Source organism: Apus apus, chromosome 17, assembly GCF_020740795.1.
Source record: "Apus apus isolate bApuApu2 chromosome 17, bApuApu2.pri.cur, whole genome shotgun sequence".
Lineage (NCBI taxonomy): Eukaryota > Metazoa > Chordata > Aves > Apodiformes > Apodidae > Apus > Apus apus.
The window spans coordinates 1,324,373-1,342,605 of NC_067298.1; the positions used below are offsets into that span (position 1 = coordinate 1,324,373).

At 44.7% G+C, this 18,233-nt stretch overlaps 1 protein-coding gene across 1 annotated transcript in view; it reads right to left on the reverse strand.

Annotated features, from left to right (window-relative positions):
- LOC127391711 (protoheme IX farnesyltransferase, mitochondrial) overlaps window positions 1–18,233 on the reverse strand; it is a 105,557-nt gene that overhangs the window by 11,516 nt on the left and 75,808 nt on the right. The window contains exon 6 of the mRNA XM_051634783.1: window positions 3,779–4,011. Coding sequence (XP_051490743.1) covers window positions 3,779–4,011 — 233 coding nt within the window. The remainder of the gene's footprint in view (window positions 1–3,778; window positions 4,012–18,233) is intronic.

Here is an 18,233-nt window from a genome sequence, read left to right on the forward strand (position 1 = left end):
GATTTACTAGGAAAACAAATCCCTTTGGAAATAAATAGTACCACAAAGGAGCAATGAAATCTGCTTTCAAGGAAGCAAACGTGTTACTGCAAATCACTGGCAGTTCAGTTCTGCATAAATACACCAGATATGTGGTAGTGATATCCATGTGATAAATTACTTTTATCACACACCTTTGACCATCTCACCTGCACTAGGCTCCCCCAGTGAGGAAATGTTAACATTCCTGATCTTTCATCAGTTTCAAACAGCTGCCATTAAAAAAAAACCCAACCACAAAACCCCCCAAACCCACAACAAATAATTCCACATCTTCCCAGAGATAATCTTATCTTTCTCTTTTGAAAGGTGAGGTTTTCCCTAAATTATGCTGGCACAAAATCCAGGGTTGGGGCAGGATTTCCAATCAGGCTTTAGAGCATATAATTAAAGTTACCTATTGGGGCAGAAATGAATGCAAGCATCATTGGGAATCAGTGTAAGATCTGAAAAAGATGTGCAGCATAAGAAATAAAAGCCACTCTTTGCCTCACTGGAAATAGAAGGGTCCCAGTTCTTTATCTGCAATTATGCAATATTTATTTCTTGTGCAAGAAACTGTCAAGATATTAACCTTTTAATTGAAGTTACAGATAAAACAAAGACAAATGAAAACAAGGCTGCTGCTCCAATCTCTGGAATCAGGAATCATCTCCAACTCTCTCAAACAAGCAAGGGCAGCTCACAGGATCAGCTCTGACCCAGCCAGGGATGTTAGGGAGCCCCTGCCATGTCAGGGGGGTGCAAACAGGGGCCCTGGGGTGCCACACAGGACCTGGAACACTTGGTTACCCCCCTCAAGTGGTAATGAAAAGTCTACACTTTTCCCTACAACCAGCAACATGTACAACAATGTGGCTGTTGTGAGAAGATTACAAGGAGAAAAAAAATTCCAAAGGAAATGTAAACTCAAAAAGCCAGCAGTTAAATGGTGAGAACCTTCCTTCTCATTAGTTTTCTAACTCCCTTCCTTCACATTCCTCTTTGTTATTGAGTGGAGTGATCAATCTTTTTTTTCTTTTTTTTTTTTTTAAACGAGGTGCAAATGCATTCTCACACCTCTACCAAAAACTAGGTTAAGTCTCCGAGCTAATTACACATTATTAATGAGTTCAACACCGGTGGGTAGGCTGGTCAGAGAAGAGATGCAGGTCTGCAGCTTGTGTGAAACCTCCTTTGCAACAGCAGAACGTTTAACACTCAAAATCACAGTGTGCAATCCTTTTCTTCTATTTGTCTTTCCTTTTTAAAGGTGTTGGAGGGTTTTTCTATGTTTTTTGTTTTGGGTTTTTTTTCTAATACTGAGATGCACAAAAACATTACATTCGGGTCACCATGTTCAGGAGGAGGAGTCCCCAGGTGTGCTTCATTGCAAAGATCAGTATCAGCTCAGTAACAGTTCTCTCACTGTTAAACCAGCTTCCTGGCCTCCCTGGCACAGACTGGGAGGTGACTGGAGAAAGTTTTAGTTGCCCAGAACAAGCAGAACAACACCAGGTTACACACCAGTGCAGATGATCATCTTCTGGGCAAAGTCTGCTCAGGTGGTTTAAAGTTATCAACCTCCACTGCTGGCATCACTGCCAGACACTGTCCCCTCCACAGCAGAGCTGGCAGAGGGGCACACAACCACATCTCAGTGGCAGATTAGAAAGGAAGAGCTTTCTTGGGACAAAAATGGTGCTCTCTGCCCCCTGCCCTGCCTGCAGTATAGGGACAGCTTAGCTCTTTGCCAAGTAGGTCTTGAAGGGCAAGTTGTAACTTGACAAATTAAGGATCACCAAAACCAGTGCCAGTTTACTTAAATGTGCTTGGCATCAGCTGCAAGAGTTTAGCTGCCAGTTGAAAGCCAGGGGTGAAAATCTGAGCTGTGACAGCCACTAGAGCAAGGGCTTTTGGTGAGGCAGAGCTCTTCACTCCAGCTGCTCCGGGCTGGACTTTGCAGGTGAAGCACGGGCACATGAGAGTCATCTTCTGACATCAGCTCTGAGAAGAGATGCCAAAACCAACACAGTCACCCCTGAACAGCAAGTTCCAAGATCTAGGCAACTGCAGCCAGAATGATACAGTGAAAAAGACATATTTTGAGTTTTTAAATCATTCCCTTTAGAAACACAGAGCTTCTAATGATGTCTGCTATGCACTCCTTAAACTGAGACCCTATACAAACAGATCCGTATCATTTACAGCTCTAAACATAGAGAAAAAAAAAAGCTTTCAGAAACGTAAATGTTTGTATAGAAGTACTACACATGTTTTAAAAAACCCCACAAAGCCCTTCACCCTAGCTCTGGATTAGATCTGTATCAGAACATGCATCCTCAAAGCCAACTCAGGCTTTTATGGGAAGTGTGCAGCAGAAATGAAGAACGGCGTGCTATGGATTTTGCACAGATTCTGGTAATTTCTGGTTCAAAGCCTTGTTGTTTAAAGTATTATTCCAGCCTTAAATATGCCCCACTGTGGGTTGAGTGTGTGCAAAAAAATTCTTAACAGACCTGTTAATTGAACTACATTCGTTTCTTCAGAATGGAGAAGATGTGGAGCCACTTGGATTCTTAAGTTTCTAACTGGCAGGAAAAACAAGCCCTGACTGTGTCAGAGTTTAGCTGCTGAAGAGATCAGTGTTTTATGAGGGATGTAAAAATGGTTCACAGTTACTAAAATAGAAGTCTTCGTTTGCTTTTCAAGGAGGGGAAGAAGGGACATTTATAACTTAGAGTTTAGAAGTGGGCAATTAAGAAATACAGCAATAAATTAATCTTCCTAGGATATTTTCTGGCTTGTGGAAAGACAGTAATAAACACATCTGGGAATTTTCCAGCTGAAAGCTCCTGACTTGCAAGTGGGTATGGTTTTAATCCTGAAATTACATCACATTTTCTTCCACGTGAACCCTAAGGACACTGTTTTGTGTCTAGCTTTTCTTTTAAGATGCCCTAACCACAGATTCAACAGGACATGATCTTTTATCAGCTCCTGTTTGCCCCTGAAATGCCCTCATAAAGAGAATGATACAATCAGGTCTACTTCTCCAGTCCTCATGGCACCACACTGTAACAGACTGGCAGGGCAGCCAGCAGAACCTACCTACTTTTGAAGCAGTACCAGCTCAACAAGCATAAAGAAGGAGCTTTACTGCCTGCTCTGCTCTGGTGAGACCTCACCTGGAATACTGTGTCCAGCTCTGGGGCCCTCAGCACAAGAAAGATATAGACCTGTTGGAGAGGGTCCAGAGAAGGGCCACCAAGATGATCCAAGGGCTGGAGCAGCTCTGCTCTGGAGACAGGCTGGGAGAGCTGGGGTGTTCAGCCTGGAGAAGAGAAGGCTCCAGGGAGACCTTAGAGCACCTTCCAGTGCCTGAAGGGGCTCCAGGAAAGCTGGGGAGGGGCTTTTCATCAGAGAAGATAGTGATAGGACAAGGGGTGATGGTTTTAAACTGAGAGAGGGGAGATTTAGGTCAGATATTAGGAAGAAATTCTTCACTATCAGGGTGGTGAGGAGCTGGGATGGGTTGCCCAGGGAAGCTGTGGCTGCCCCATCCCTGGAGGTTTTTAAGGCCAGGTGGGATGAGGGTTTGTGCAGCCTGGTCTGGTGGTTCCCTGCTCATGGCAGGGGGGTTGGAACTAGATGGTCTTTGAGGTTCCTTCCAACCTTAATGATTCTATGAGTCTTTTGAGTAGGTCCTTCCAGCCCTCCCAAAGGCAGTGCTGATGGCTGCTCTGCAGTCTCTACTCACCAGCATCCAGACTCCCAGTAGCCGCCGTCCAGCCCATGACGGGGGGAATGGCACCGACCACAGCTCCCACCCACGTGTTGGCAATGCTCATTCTCTTCATGGGGGTGTAACAACACGTGTACAAGAAAATGTTGAAGGCTCCCAGGGCCCCGGTGAGGGGGTTTACTCCCAGTGTCAGCAGGGCAATCCCTGGGACTCCACAGGAGGCAGCGAAGCAGACGGCGAGCAGGGGGCTGTGGGCAGAGCAGGAGACACACACTGAGCAGAAGAGCCTGCCTTAAAGAACAACTGCTGCCCCCCTCCTTTTGCCCCCTCCCAAAACCTAAAATTGGATTTTTGTTATTTTTTTACCAGCCCAAATCTCCCCATTTGATCCCCCCACCTCTCCCTGAGGGCAGATTTGCAACTACAGGTGATCCTCACTGCTGGGCTCACTCTGCTCAGCAAACAAACTCAACCTAAGCAGGTCAACAGCCCTTCTTTCTCTTTTAGTTTAATCTTGGTAAATTTTGACCTCTGGAAAAAGCACTCAGGGTTTAGAGTGAATGAGAATGCTTGTAGCTTGTCAGATTTTTAATTGATTGCAATTATCCAAGGGATCCTTTGACTGAAATGCAAGGGGGTTAGGCACAACATGAGGAAGCATTTAGGAGGAAAGAGGCACGTTCAATCATTTTGAAACTACATCAATAGGAATAAAGTATTTTTTAGCTTTACTGAAAAAAGGCTGAATTTTCTGCATTCCCATTTAGCTTAGGCACTGTGCTAAGCAGGGCTAGCACACCGAGGCAATTCTGGCAAGAGAACCAAAACTAAACCTAATTATTTCTTAAGTGAGCCTGGAATTAAGTGAAGATATTTTAGGTTTGGGCAAGAGCAGCAAATGACAACAAGGCAAATTATTTCTACTGTGCATCAGCTAAGAGCTTGGGGAAGGATGGAAATTCCTGTTAAAAATGTGTGAGAAAGTGGCTGAAGCTTTGTAACCCCTGGGTCTGGAGCACAAGCCTTACGAGGAGCAGCTGAGGGAGCTGCAGGTGTCCAGCCTGGAAAAGGCTGAGGGGGAGACCTGCTGGCTCTGCAACTGCCTGAGAGGAGGCTGGAGCCAGGGGGGTCGGTCTCTTCTCCCATGGAACAAGTGACAGGAGAAGAGGAAATGTCCTCAAGTTGTGCCAGGGGAGGTTTAGATTGGATCTTGGGAACAATTCCTTCCCCAAAAGGGTTGTCAGGGCCTGGCCCAGGCTGCCCAGGGCAGGGGGGGAGTCCCCATCCCTGGAGGGGTTTCAAAGCCCTGGAGATGGTGCTGAGGGACATGGGGCAGTGGTGGCCTTGGCAGGGCTGGGTTCACAGTTGGATTGGACAATCTCAAAGGTCTTTTCCAACCAAAACAATTCTATGATCCTATAACAATAACCATCCAGCTCAGACAAACGGGTTTTTTGTTTGGCTACCAAAGCACCCCTCCCAGGCAGCACTGAGATGCAACCCCAAGGAAGCTTTGTTTGTGTTCCCTTGCACCAGATCAGCAGGTGTGGAGATCTCTTCACATGTTCTGGCTCGAGGGTGCTTGGGAGGTTGGAAACATAGAACTAAATGCCACTAAAAAATTATGTGGTGGGGGAGACCTCTGGAAGGAAGGAAAACGCCATTAACTGAGTTGCATTTAATAACCCACGTGGCTAAATCCACACTTCCAGTCATGCATATAAGAGCAGAAAATTTGTGGCTTACAGCAAACGTCTCCATATGAAGTTCAGCTTTACACCTTTTGTCTAATTGAGAACTATGCAGCTTTTGTATTCTATGGAGACTCTGCCCTCTGGCCAAGCTTTAACCCTGCAATACGTGTTGCAAGCACTGCTCCAACCCCCAGAAGTAAAATTTGCTGGTGGGGATGGATTTTATGGGAGGTTTATCAGCAAAAAAATTTTAAGACCTTTGTTGGGCCAATATGGATGGAGAGCCTAAAGAACAGGAAGAACTTAAACAAGCATAAGTGTAGAGTCCTGCACCTGGGGAGAAAAAACACCATGCACCAGTGGAGATTAGGGTTTGACCTGCTAGAAAGCAGCCCCATGGAGAAGGACTTTGAGGTCCTGGTGGACAACAAGTTATCCATGGGGCAGCAATGTGCCCTTGTGGCCAAGAGAGCCAATAGTATCCTGGGATTTATTAAGAACAGTGTGGCCAGCAGGTCAAGGGAGGTTCTCCTCCCCTTCTAATCTGCCCTAGACCACATCTGGAGTGTTGTGTCCAGTTCTGGGCTCCCCAGTTCAAAAGGGACAGGGATGTGCTGGAGAGAGTCCAGTGGAGGCTACAAGGATGATGAAGGGACTGGAACATCTGTCTGATGAAGAAAGGCTGAGAGACCTGGGGCTGCTCAGTCTAGAGAAGAGAAGACTAAGAGGGGACCTTATTCATGTCTGTAAATATCTGCAGGGTGGGTGTCAACAATGGGCCAGTCTCTGTTCAGTGGTGCCAGTGACAGGACGAGGGGAAACAGCACCAAGTGACAACACAGGAAGTTCCACCTCAGCATGAGGAGAAACTTCTTTCCTGTGAGGGTGACAGAGCCCTGGGACAGGCTGCCCTGAGAGATTGTGGAGTCTCCTTCTCTGGAGACCCATCTACAGGACTCCAGGAACCATCTGGACACGTTCCTGTGTGACCTGCCCTGGATGTTCCTGCTGCAGCAGGGGGGTTGGACTCGATGACCTTCAGAGGTCCCTACCAACCCTCTGATTCTATGATTCTATGAGCAAATCTCACACAAAAGATCTGCCTTCAATTTAAATTAAATTGACTGAGTTATTTTATCCAGCTTTTCAAGACCATCAACAGACTCCGGGTCACAGAGGGCGCACAGAGCCTGTCTGTGCTGCAGCATTACCAGTCTTGGTGCTACCAACCTACCAGGAAGAGAGGCAGGGGACATCACTGCCATCCACTGACAACGAGATCTATAAAATGTGTACTGTGAAAGGAGCCAGAGGGTGCTGTGCCCTCTGGTTTTGCAGCTACTGCTGCTCCTCTGCAGCAAGGCAGCAAAACACACCCTGTACCACCTACAGCCGACGCTGCTCCCCGCAGAGGGTGCCCCTCCTGAGGGAAAGCCTGATGGGTTTGGTGAAACAAACTTTATCTTGATTGATTCCTGAGGAAAATACATCAGATGGTAAACACCAGACTGACACGCACTCTTGAGGTGAGAAAGGCCCAGCTGACCCTATGAGGCCAGGCTACCCATGTTGGCTCCTGCCAGGCTCACAGACATTAATGAGGACACAGTTTGACCTCATGCAATGAGCAATATTCTCACCAATCAAGAGTGAAGACTCATCTGCATGTCTACAATTCAAATGAATGCTCCACACCACGAGTTGGTCATGAAGCAGCAGACACCAGCCCTTCAAGCCTCTCTTAGGAGAAGGGAAGGCACAGGCTGGGGCTGCAAAGCCCTCCTCCATGGTGGAACCCAGCCTCATGTCTCTTCCACCTCACTTCCCTGCAGCAGCCACAGCCCTGAGCTGCCAGCCCTGCTACCAGCTGGGTGCTGCCCCCACCTCCAAGTGAGGGATTGCAAAACACCTTTAAACAATCAGGCTTTATCAAAAAAGCTGGTGAAGTTACCTGACTGAGACCTTCAAAAGAGTTGTTCTGATCCTGTCGGATGCAAACACATCTTGGTATCTCAGTGCCTTCTTTTTTTCATCTTTCAAAGGAAGCTCCTGGAGGCAGTTTGGTTAGTGTCTGTGGTCGTCCTAATGATCTCAGGGGAGGGCATCAAGTCAATAATGGCTGCTGTTCCTAAGCAGTTGAACTGTATTACTTTTAGACTTCCTAAAAAGTATGGCATTTTCTGCTTCTCCTCAGTGTTTCTTTAACAACCAAGGAACTGTAAAACCCTTCTGGAAGAGTAACTGCCCAATTCACAAGTGCCTGCCCCTAAAACTCCAACAGAGATAAAAAACTCTGTGATCTGATGATTCAGCTTTGTTATTTCTGTCCCCTATAATGCTATTTGGCATTACAAAGACACTGCAATCACAAATTAGGACCTTGTTTTCTTGGTGGGACATGAGGAAGAGGAAAATTCAGCTCATTCTCTTGTAATGCCATGTTTATAAGGTCTAGGAGAAATATAAGCAGCTCCTCATTGGGAAAGAGAATATTTGAGTAAAAGGTAGAGATTTCAGTCATTGATCCAGTTTTTTCTGCTTCAGTGACTCCCATGATTGTAAGAAGACTGACTCTAGGTTTAAATCACAACAGTTAAAGGGGTATTCTGATTTCTCCTAGTTTCTGGTTTTCTAGGGACCATTATGGTTCTCCATGCTCACATAAGGTCTGTCAAAATTCAGGCATGTGGTGTGAGGCTCATTGATTTGATGCACATTCTGAGCTGCCTGTATCTCACCAAGGGAGCACAGGACATCAGGAACCCCCTCTGGAGCAGGAGAAAGGCCATGATGCCAAGTCATCCCAGGATGTGCCCCATCACTTAATATCCATGCAGTTCCTCCCACTACAGCCTCATGCTGTCACCCAGTCTAGTGACTTGGGTCATTGGACCAAAAGTCATCAAAAGTGCTCAAAAAAAGAAGTGTATCATCTAGTCCATCAAAAGAAGCATGGCCAGTTGATTGAGAGAGGTGGTTCTCCCCCTCCACTCTGCTCTGGTGAGACCCCACCTGGAGTGCTGTGTCCAGCTCTGGAGTCCCCAACATAAGAAGGACACAGAGCTCCTCTAGTGTGTCCAGAGGAGGCCACAAAGATGCTCAGAGGGCTGGAGCACCTCCCCTATGAAGACAGGCTGAGGGAGTTGGGGTTGTTCAGCCTAGAGAAGAGGAGGCTCCATGGTGACCTTATAGAAACTTTCCAATATCTGAAGGGGGCCAACGAGAAAGCTGGGGTGGGGCTTTTTACATGGGTGTGTGGTGAGAGGACAAGGGGCAATGGTCTGAAGCTTAAAGAGGGGAGATTCAGGTTGGACATGAGGAAGAAATTCTTTGCTGTGAGGGTGGTGAGACCCTGGCCCAGGCTGCCCAGGGAAGCTGTGGCTGCCCCATCCCTGGCAGTGTTGAAGGGCAGGTTGGATGGGGCTTGGAGCAACCTGGGCTGGTGGGAGGTGTCCCTGCCCATGCAGGGGGGAAGGATCTAGATGATCTTTAAGGTCCCTTCCCTTGGGAAACCCAACCCCGGGGAAGTCTTATATGGTGGCCAGAAGTGGCTGTGGGGTCTCTTCTGGTTTCCTTCATCCTGAAACCATTCCATGTAGGAAGTGCAGGCTGATGACAGAGGCTGGTACACAAGTCTCACTTCACTTGGGCGATCACTTGTGCTAAGGGAATCGCTCCCATGGGAAAAAAGGCAATCTTCCTTTGGAAAACTGGCCAAGGAGCTAGCTCAGAAAGCAAACATATTGAGTAAGAAACTAGGTTTTATGATGGATTCTTGGGAGGAGTTGGTTTCAGTTATTTGGCTGATTAAAATCAGACTCTGGAAAAATATTCCAAGTGCCAAATGAGTTGTCTTCAAATTTCAACTCTAAATACCCAGTATGTCACCACATGGGACACCTCCTAAAGGAAAACCAAAAGCTGGTAGTTCTGCCTTGTCGCTCCTCTCTGCCTTATTAAGAATGCACATGCCAAAATCTGCCTAATAACAGTGCTAAGAGACATTCACATTCAACTGCAAACTTCTCAGAGAACTTCAACTTGAAGAGTGAATCATCAAACCCTTCCTGGTTGTGCTGACACTTCTTTCCCACAGAGTTCACTGGCAGACCCTCCTCAGTCACACTCTGCTGAGAGCATCCAAGAGGAGGAGAAGAGACCCAGGTTTCTTCTCCTTCTACTCAAAGCTTGTGCTGCCACAGGTGTCAGGAGAGGTGCTGTCACTCAGGCTGGGGAGGGTTGCTCTAGGACAGCCCCGAGCTGCTGTGGGGGAATGGGGAGCAGGAGGAATCCCACGTGGATGGTGATATCCAGGCACCCCTTGCACACAAGGCCACGAGGCATCCCTGCAGACCCTCACTCACTGCATTGCTGACAGAGACTGTGGGCAACATAGCAGCTTATTTTAATTCATGTGCAACAGCCTATTTTCTGTTTCTAGTTCCTGGTTATATACATTTCTGCTTAAATGTATATAATGATGCTACATGAAATACATTTATGTAATAGGCTCCGGAGTCATGGATAATAGTACTTACTGACTCACAGTCTTCCTGGGAAAAACTGAGAAGGGAAAACAAATGAAAGCACCTGCCCATCTATAAAATTAATGTACTATTTTACCTATTTCACAGAAGCATTAGCAAGCTTAATGTCTGTAAAGATCAATAGCATCACTACTACACATGCTTTTCTATGCTGATTTGGCAAAACATTTTGTGAATATGCCTGCCAAAGTACAGCCAGAACTACAATTTAAAAAACAGTATTAAAAGGGGGAAAAGTTTAAAGAGATGTTGTCTGGAAAGAACAATCAAGGAGCAAGACAAAATTCCCTCTTAAACCCAAGCAGTATTTAGAAATATGGAAAACTCCTGTATCGGCATCAAATGTTTTGACCTATCTCTGTGAACATATTGACACACACACACAAATGCAGACACAAAGCCTGCAGGAATCCTGCACAGGTGCATTCATGCAATCAGCAGTTGTGGGCAATTCATGTTCAGATGTTACATAAATACATAAGAAACTGAACGTGTGACCTTGTGTTAATGGGCAATTGGGCACACAAAACATATTTACATAAAAGTCTAAGCCTGAATGTCAGTGTCCATTAAAGACTACCTGCATATTTTTCAGGTGAAGCCTAAGTGCTTATATTTAAAAAGGAGATTCAAAGCCTAATACAAAAGGCAATAAAACAAATTCTGCCCTCTCCCTGTCTGTCAAAAACCTTTTAAAAACATCACTCACTTCTAAAAGGGCCAACTAAAAAACCCCCCACACCCAAACCAACAATGTGCTATTGTTTTGCTGCAGCAGGCACAGAACACCTTAATGGATCGAAACATTTCAATTCCTGATTGATTGTTTTTGGATTAGATCTTGTTATTATTGACAACTGTCCCTTGAGCCCCAGGCCAGGGAGCTGTTCTGCCCATCGCATGGGGCTGGTATCACATAAGGATGGTGAGGACTAAAGTGTGGAGGGGAAGGGGGATGCAGAGGGCAGAGCACAGCCCTGCTGCTGCCCTTGGAGCCCCTCCAGCCAGGCTGAACCTCCCCCAAACACAACCTCCACACCCAGGGCTGGGCTGGGGTGGAGAGGGAAAGTGGGAAGAGAAAAAACTTACTCAGGAGCCCCTTCCACATCCCAATCAAGCCAAGATACTCATCCTCACTTCCCTCTGCACGGGATTTTAATAATAGCAAACATTCTGCCCAGACTGCATCCTCTAATTGCAATTTTACTTCTTTTTTGATGAGGCAAAAACTGGTTCTATCTGGCAAGTTTTCTGTTTTGTTCAAGGCACAAGTCCAGCAAGACCACCAGGCTTCCTCCCCTCGCTTCGTTGCTGCTGCTGCCCACAGAACCGGTCCTGAATCACCCCTGACTCCAGCATCTTCCCCAGTGGCAGGTAAACAGTGTCGAGACAAGGCAGAGGAGACTTGACAACTCGGATTCATCTCAATATTGCTGCTCTGGGAGCCAATTCCATCTGCATAGAGTGTCAAAACAATTTGTCATCGCAAGAAGAGGAGCAGCCTGAACCAGCCTCACGCACAGACGGGCTGAAAATAGCGGGAGCTCAGAAGAAGGTATTTGGCAGACTAAGACTCCAAGTGTGATTCCCATCTCTGCCATCTCATTTTGCCATCATGGGCTGTGCTGTGAATCCAGGGCACGAACACTGCTCCAAAGCCATAATTAAAATCAGATTTTGGGAGTAGGCATCATAAGTTGCTTATTATTTCTGGAATCTGGAGGTACTAAAAATGTCCCCAGACTACTCGCCAGTACAAGGCTGCTGGAGGAAGCCCCCTCCTTCCTCATTTTTTCCAGGTCAGCAGTAAGTTATTAAGGCTTCTGAAGCCACTTACAAACTGAGACAAAAGCATCAGCTTGATGTTTTTACATTTTTGCACCAGCAACGAGAGGTTGCACAAGCTGAAGAGCAAGTCACATCCCCTTGAGGGTTTCTGTGGCTGTGAAAGCCTGTGGTCATGTCAATAGAGGAGGGTGTCCATGGTGACCCCCAGTACAAACCTACCTAACCCCATGCAGAAAACCATCACTCTCCCTAACTGCTGATTTACAGTTTTGCTCATCTCCTGGCATCTGCTCAATTCCTGCAGCCAGGGAGCAGTAAGAGTTGCTGAAAACCAGTCCCAGGGGAGGAGCTGAGCCTGTGATCACCAGAACTGTCATATAGTACTGAGCTAGGACTGGGTCACCTCCCTCAGCTGGAAGATCAGTCAAAGGACTTAAAAAAACCCACAACTATTTCTTTTTTTAAAGATCAGCACCCAAGAACCCTCCTCAGCAGCTTTTAGAGATCCACCAAGAAAATGAAGGGGAGACACCAGCCCCAGGAGTTACCCCAGGCAATCCCATCCCGCGTGGAAGAGACAGAAGGAGCTGAGGACGTTACGCTCTCCAACAACAGATGACTTTATAGAAGCCTTCCTGCTCCTCTGACTTAGGTAATGGGAAGCAAACCCATCTCCTCCAAGCACATCTGGATCGCATTTGTGTAATTTCCAGCTCTGCTTCCCCAGATGGACAGATGCCTGCAACCGGCAGCGGGGTCGTCTGCTGGCGCAAGTGCCGCGGAGTCAGCTGACTGGGAAAAATGAGCCAAAAGGCTGCAAAAGGCCCGTTTTGCCCCCCGAATAGCAACAGTAGCTTCCCTGAAATGATTTTTGATGGGAGGTTAAAAAAATTACTCCCGGAGCTTCCAGGATTCTAAGCTCAGAGTACGGAACAGAGCATTCCAAACCAATCAGTACTCGTGGCAGACAACTGAACGATGGCAATCTACCAACAGTGAAATGAAATTTTAACTTTCCACACAAATCCTTTCAGGCTGTATATTTATATATTTAGTAATAAAAACCATACTCGTGACCATTGTCAGCTGTAAAAGTTCTACAGTAATAACAAACACGCTAATGGAAACTGAAACTGGAACAACACTGGCCTGGATCAGCAGCTTCATCGCTGACGACTTTTCTAAAGTGATTCTAATATTATTTTTGAAAAGAAATTAGAAGGAACTCCAGAAGAATCCTACAGACAGATTGGGGATGTACGTGACAGAAGACACCCAAATTTGAGATTTTACATTATGACCCCTAATTAGTATAAGCTCTGAAGCAGTATATCCTTTTTTTCAAAGGACTAAAAGCATGACTGACAAAATATTTTTCTATGCAACTACAACTTTCACTTACAGATTGGATTAGTCTCTGGGACATATTTTTTTCCAATTTAAGGGAAAAAATATCTTTAGCAGTGGCAGAATGGACTTACTGCTCAATCTCTTTCTTTCTTTCATTTAGATTGGATTCTGCATCACTGAGAAGTTTCAGTAAACACAAGCAACCCAAGCTCTCACTTTTGAGATCATCTTCCACAGATACATTGTGCCTGAACACCATGAAAAGCCCAAGAACCTGCTGCTTGATGCTTCCTCTTGCAAAGTATCAGAAATCTATTAAACTGAACAATATCAATGAGCTAAACTAGTATTATTTTAGGGGGAAAAACACAGAGAAAGATCTTAATAGGTATTCATTTATTCTCTTTAAATCATGTGAGCAAGTTCATAACATGACAAGGTGGTGAAGGATGATGTATTTAAAAACTAAGATGTGAAATTACATTACACTTCTAATTGGAAATTCAATTTTTTTCCAATCAACTCCAAACATCAGAACGCACACTGGTCTATTATTTACCACTGAAGACTGACAAGAGGTCCGTTAGGAGCTGCAAACAAATGGGGAACATTCTCAAGTCTTTTCTTTTTTTCTGAATTAACTATTCGTCTTTGCAGGTTACAAAGTATTATCTACATCCTGTCAGCATCTGGTACCTCATCCCCAAAATTGTGTTGCTATGGCAGAGCAGGTTCTGTCTGCACTACAAAAATGGAATTTTGCATCAAATTCCCCCTAAGTGGGTATAAAATTATCACAGTTTTTAAAATTGCCAGAACACACTTTTTGCCTGCTTGTATTTCTGCATCTGGCTGCTTGGGATTTGGTTTCTGGTAATAACTTTGACAAAGGTGTTGATAACCTCAGAGTGGACAGTGCTTTTCCCCAAAAGAAAAACACAGTGTGGAAAATAGTGGAAAAGTTCTAAAAGTGACTTGTAACACAAAATCTGAGCTGAGGAGCAAAGGTGTTAAGAGCAGGTATGAAACTTCTAAGTGCTCCCCAAAAGCTTAATGAGCTGGGTTAATGGGTAGCATTTAAGCACACTTAAATCAGGAGTTCAACACTCCAGCATTGTGTCTCCAGGTGGAGAGTTTACAGATCTGAATCTCAAATAAACCCCTTTAGAATGCAAATCTCTTTGAAAGAAATCACCCCTAATACCTCCCCTTTGTCCACAGGGCTCAGCCAGGCCCATTAGCGCCAACCTGGATGTGGTTTTGAATGACACCTGGACCATCAGTAGGGAAGGTGAGCAGGATTCCAGGCGTGGTGTCTGCACCTCCCAAGGAATGTCACACAGTGAGAAGCTGGCACATTTGGAGCTGAGCGATGGATAAACACATCTAGCTGGCTGGCTCTTCTCATGGAGTCACCTTCTTGAGTTTTGGCTCTAAATTGGCAACCGGGCTCTGGCTTTGCGATCTAAACCACTTGTTCAGAAGTGGGCTTAGTGTAAATAAATACAGACTAGGATAAAATATCCCATGTCTGCATCCATTTATTTCTGTCCCAATGAAGAAACAACCCACGCATAGAGCCCAAGCTGCCCTGTCATGGCTGTGCATGGCTATTGTACAAAAGCATAATCAACACTGTATATTCACCAACTTGGAGGCAATTAGTTCCCCTCGCTCCTCGGGAATCCAAGCTGCAGATGTTGGGTCTCCCCTGCCAGAGTAAGGGACTTTCAAACTACCATAAACAAACACGGCTAATTTAAAAGAATCTTTTCATCTCCAAAGGGGCACATCTCTCCTCTTCATGCTTGTGAAAATCAAAATTGGCTGAATCCATTTTGTGGCAAGTTTCCACAAAGACGTGCCGTGAGGTGAGAGGAACTTCAACTCAACCAAAAAAAGGAGAAATTGAGAACCCCACCCTCAGCATGGAGCTTTCTCCTCAAGATACCCTCCTCTCATTTTTTACTAGTCTTAACTCCACGCAAACAATGCCAGGATCTGGGCCTTCAGTATTCCCAGGTTCAAGAGTCTGCCCGGAGGACTGAGACCAAAGCAACCACCGCTCTGGGATGAGATAGCTCAGCAAACCCTGGGGAGACTTGCAGTTTACAAATACCACGTTCAGACAGAAATCCAGCTTTCTATGCTGCCTTCTGTTATTAAGCAGAAACTCCAATTTGGCCCCGCCACTTCACTTGAAGTAAAAAATTAAAAATGAAAAGGACCCACACTTACAAAATGTTTATGCTCTTATTACACTGCCTACACACACCAGAACACTAACCATAACAACCCGCAGCAACCCTGCAGAGCCTGCTTGTTATATGGCTTTGTTAGGTAGGAGTGAAAGGGTGAATAATAATATTCACAGCTTCCCTGCAGTCATGAAAATGTAAATATTTTTTTAAAGTGCTTACAAGACAAACCTACAGTACATTTGAAAAATGCCTCCCCTAATATTTAAACTAAATCTTCCTCTAACCTAACAAACCTAACCTTACAGCATTGGCAGTGAAGTGATCCATTCATTTTATTTCAAAACCTCAGTTCTCTCTTCATTTAAGAACCAGAGACCAGCTGACAAACAGGATGGATAATATGGTCTCTCCAGAAACATTTGTCTGTGATTTAGACTGATTAAATCTAACACATGCTTCTGCTGAGCCCTCAGCCAGTGTCTGGAAAGCAGTGGGGAAAAAAGTCTCCAACCCGTTCTCAGTCTCATTAAGATGGAGAAAACTGAAGTATTTATCCACCTGTTCTTCAAAAAAAGAGGACAGACAGTCCAGACATGCATGGTACAGGTTCACTGACTCTGGATACATCCCTAGGAGCAACGAAAATGAAGGGAATAAGTTCTTTGCTACATCCAGAGACATCAGGACAAGAAGCAACAGTCTCAGGCTTTAGACACCATTAAGTGGAAAACAAATCAGACAGATAAGCCTGTCAAATTGCAATTTAATTCAGATCCTTCCTTGCCTACCTGCAGATTCCTCTGCAATGTTGCAAGGATGCATTTGATAATCATATGATTTTAAAACTCCAGAGCGTGCTCTTAGCTAGTTGCTATGTCTCACCTGAGAGGTGAAGATGATGAGGATGGTTTTATTTTGGGCTTTTTGCATTACATTTGGTAGTTTATGTACAGTTAGCATCTGGAGTTATATTTTAGAAAAGTTTGGTGGAAAAAAACCCCAAATCCCCTGCATATACCATCACAGTACATAAATACAACATAATTATTGTCACAAACTGGCAGCAAGATGAGTCACTGTGGCTTATGCTTCTTTACAGCATGATTTATAATATTCCTTGTGATTCTACCTCCCTAGCAAAAAAAAAATAAAACTAAATTAAACATATCAAAGAGGTTTTCCACATATCTCAACTTTAGGAATGCAGCTTTTCTAGTCATAAAGACTGGAGAGCAAGCATCTGTGTTACTGCAGCTAATTAAAGTGTAAGAAAAACCTCTTTTATATCTGACTTGCAAAGCTGATAACGTGTAAGTTATAACTTGTATTAAGACATGATAAACTCTGTCCTTTTCAGAAAGAAATGCACTTCTAACATGAGTCACTGTAAACAGATCTCAGGGTAGAGCAGCTTCTAATCAGAGGCAGGTCCATAATGGACTTGTTGAGTGGTGACATTTCCTACAACACTTGGCAGACATTGAATAATGATGCTGTTCTGGTTAAACCAGATAAGGTTCAATACTAATACAGGGAACAAAGTGTGAGGATTTTGACTGAATTAAGTCAAAATTTACAAACATGGACCTGAAATGTTTGACAGACATGGGAAGAAGAGCCAGGAGGAGAACACAGTGCAAAGCTGGGGACAGGATCTTGAGCTTCGAGCTTTAATTTTGCTTGTTTGTGCAGTGCAAGGAAGAAAAGTCACTTTAGTATCACCTTTGAAGAAAATGGTTTATCACTAGTCAGTTAAAACATAAAAGAGTCAGTGGTTGCAGCTCATGTCCAGGAGGCCCAGTGGTACCAGACACAAAGATGGAAGGATTAGTGTACAATAGCTTGGTTCCCTCCAGCTCATGGGGCTCTACCCCCTGGTGAGGAGCTGACATGAGAGGATAAGACAACTCCATTAGGAGCCCGTATCACTCTTCACAGTGTTCCCCACAAGCAGATGGAGCAGCTATTTAGCCAAATGCACCGTGACTTCTGGTTTATGCATGAGCATCTGGGATGCTTCCTAACGTGGGGCGACGTACAATGGACTCCTGATTTATCAACTGTCCCAGGTGCAATTAGAGATTCAGAGAAATAATTTGGCACTAAAGGCCCCTCGGGTGAACTGAAAAGCAGCAAGGCATGAGGGGTCAAGTGTTTCTGCAGGATTTATATTTACCAAACAGAGCTGCCTGCACAGGAATGTCCCTGTTGAGCTGTGGCAGGAGCTGAGGCACTAGGGCTGGCTACCCAGCCATCTCTTCGTTTCAACTGAAATGAATTTGAATGTAACGTTAGTTATTAAAACAACCCTCTTTATTGCCCTAAGAAACAAAATATATCTGTAGTTAGAGCTATATAATTTCCTGCTAATACACATTTTGATCTGAGGATAATGTGCAGTATCACCATTTTTCTGTGAGTTCTACAAAAGGACTCTAATACCTTAGAACCATTTAATCAACATCCTATGCAGGCACTGAATAGATAATTGAAATATAAGTACTGTCATCCATATCCCCTTTGGGAAAGTGACACAGTAAGCATTATATCATTCCATTAGTCCATCCTTTGATGTGGGTTTTATTCTCATTAAACTATGTTTTAGCCTCAAGGTTTCTTGCCCCCCTCCCCCTACCTCTCCATGATGTGGTTGTGTCAGAAAGGAAAATAAAAAATACCCTGCTGTTCAAAAGGCAAGGGCTACATTTTTACAAGCAATTGTACATGTCAAAAATATAAAGCTGCCTTTTTAATTTCTTGTTTACCAAACACAATCAATGACAGCTCCTGGAAAACACAGGGTGGGGAAAAAAAAAAAAAAAAAGGAAGCCAGAAGGGTGGTGGTGGGGAAGGAATGCATTTACTTGTTTTCAAATAATAAAGCCTGAAT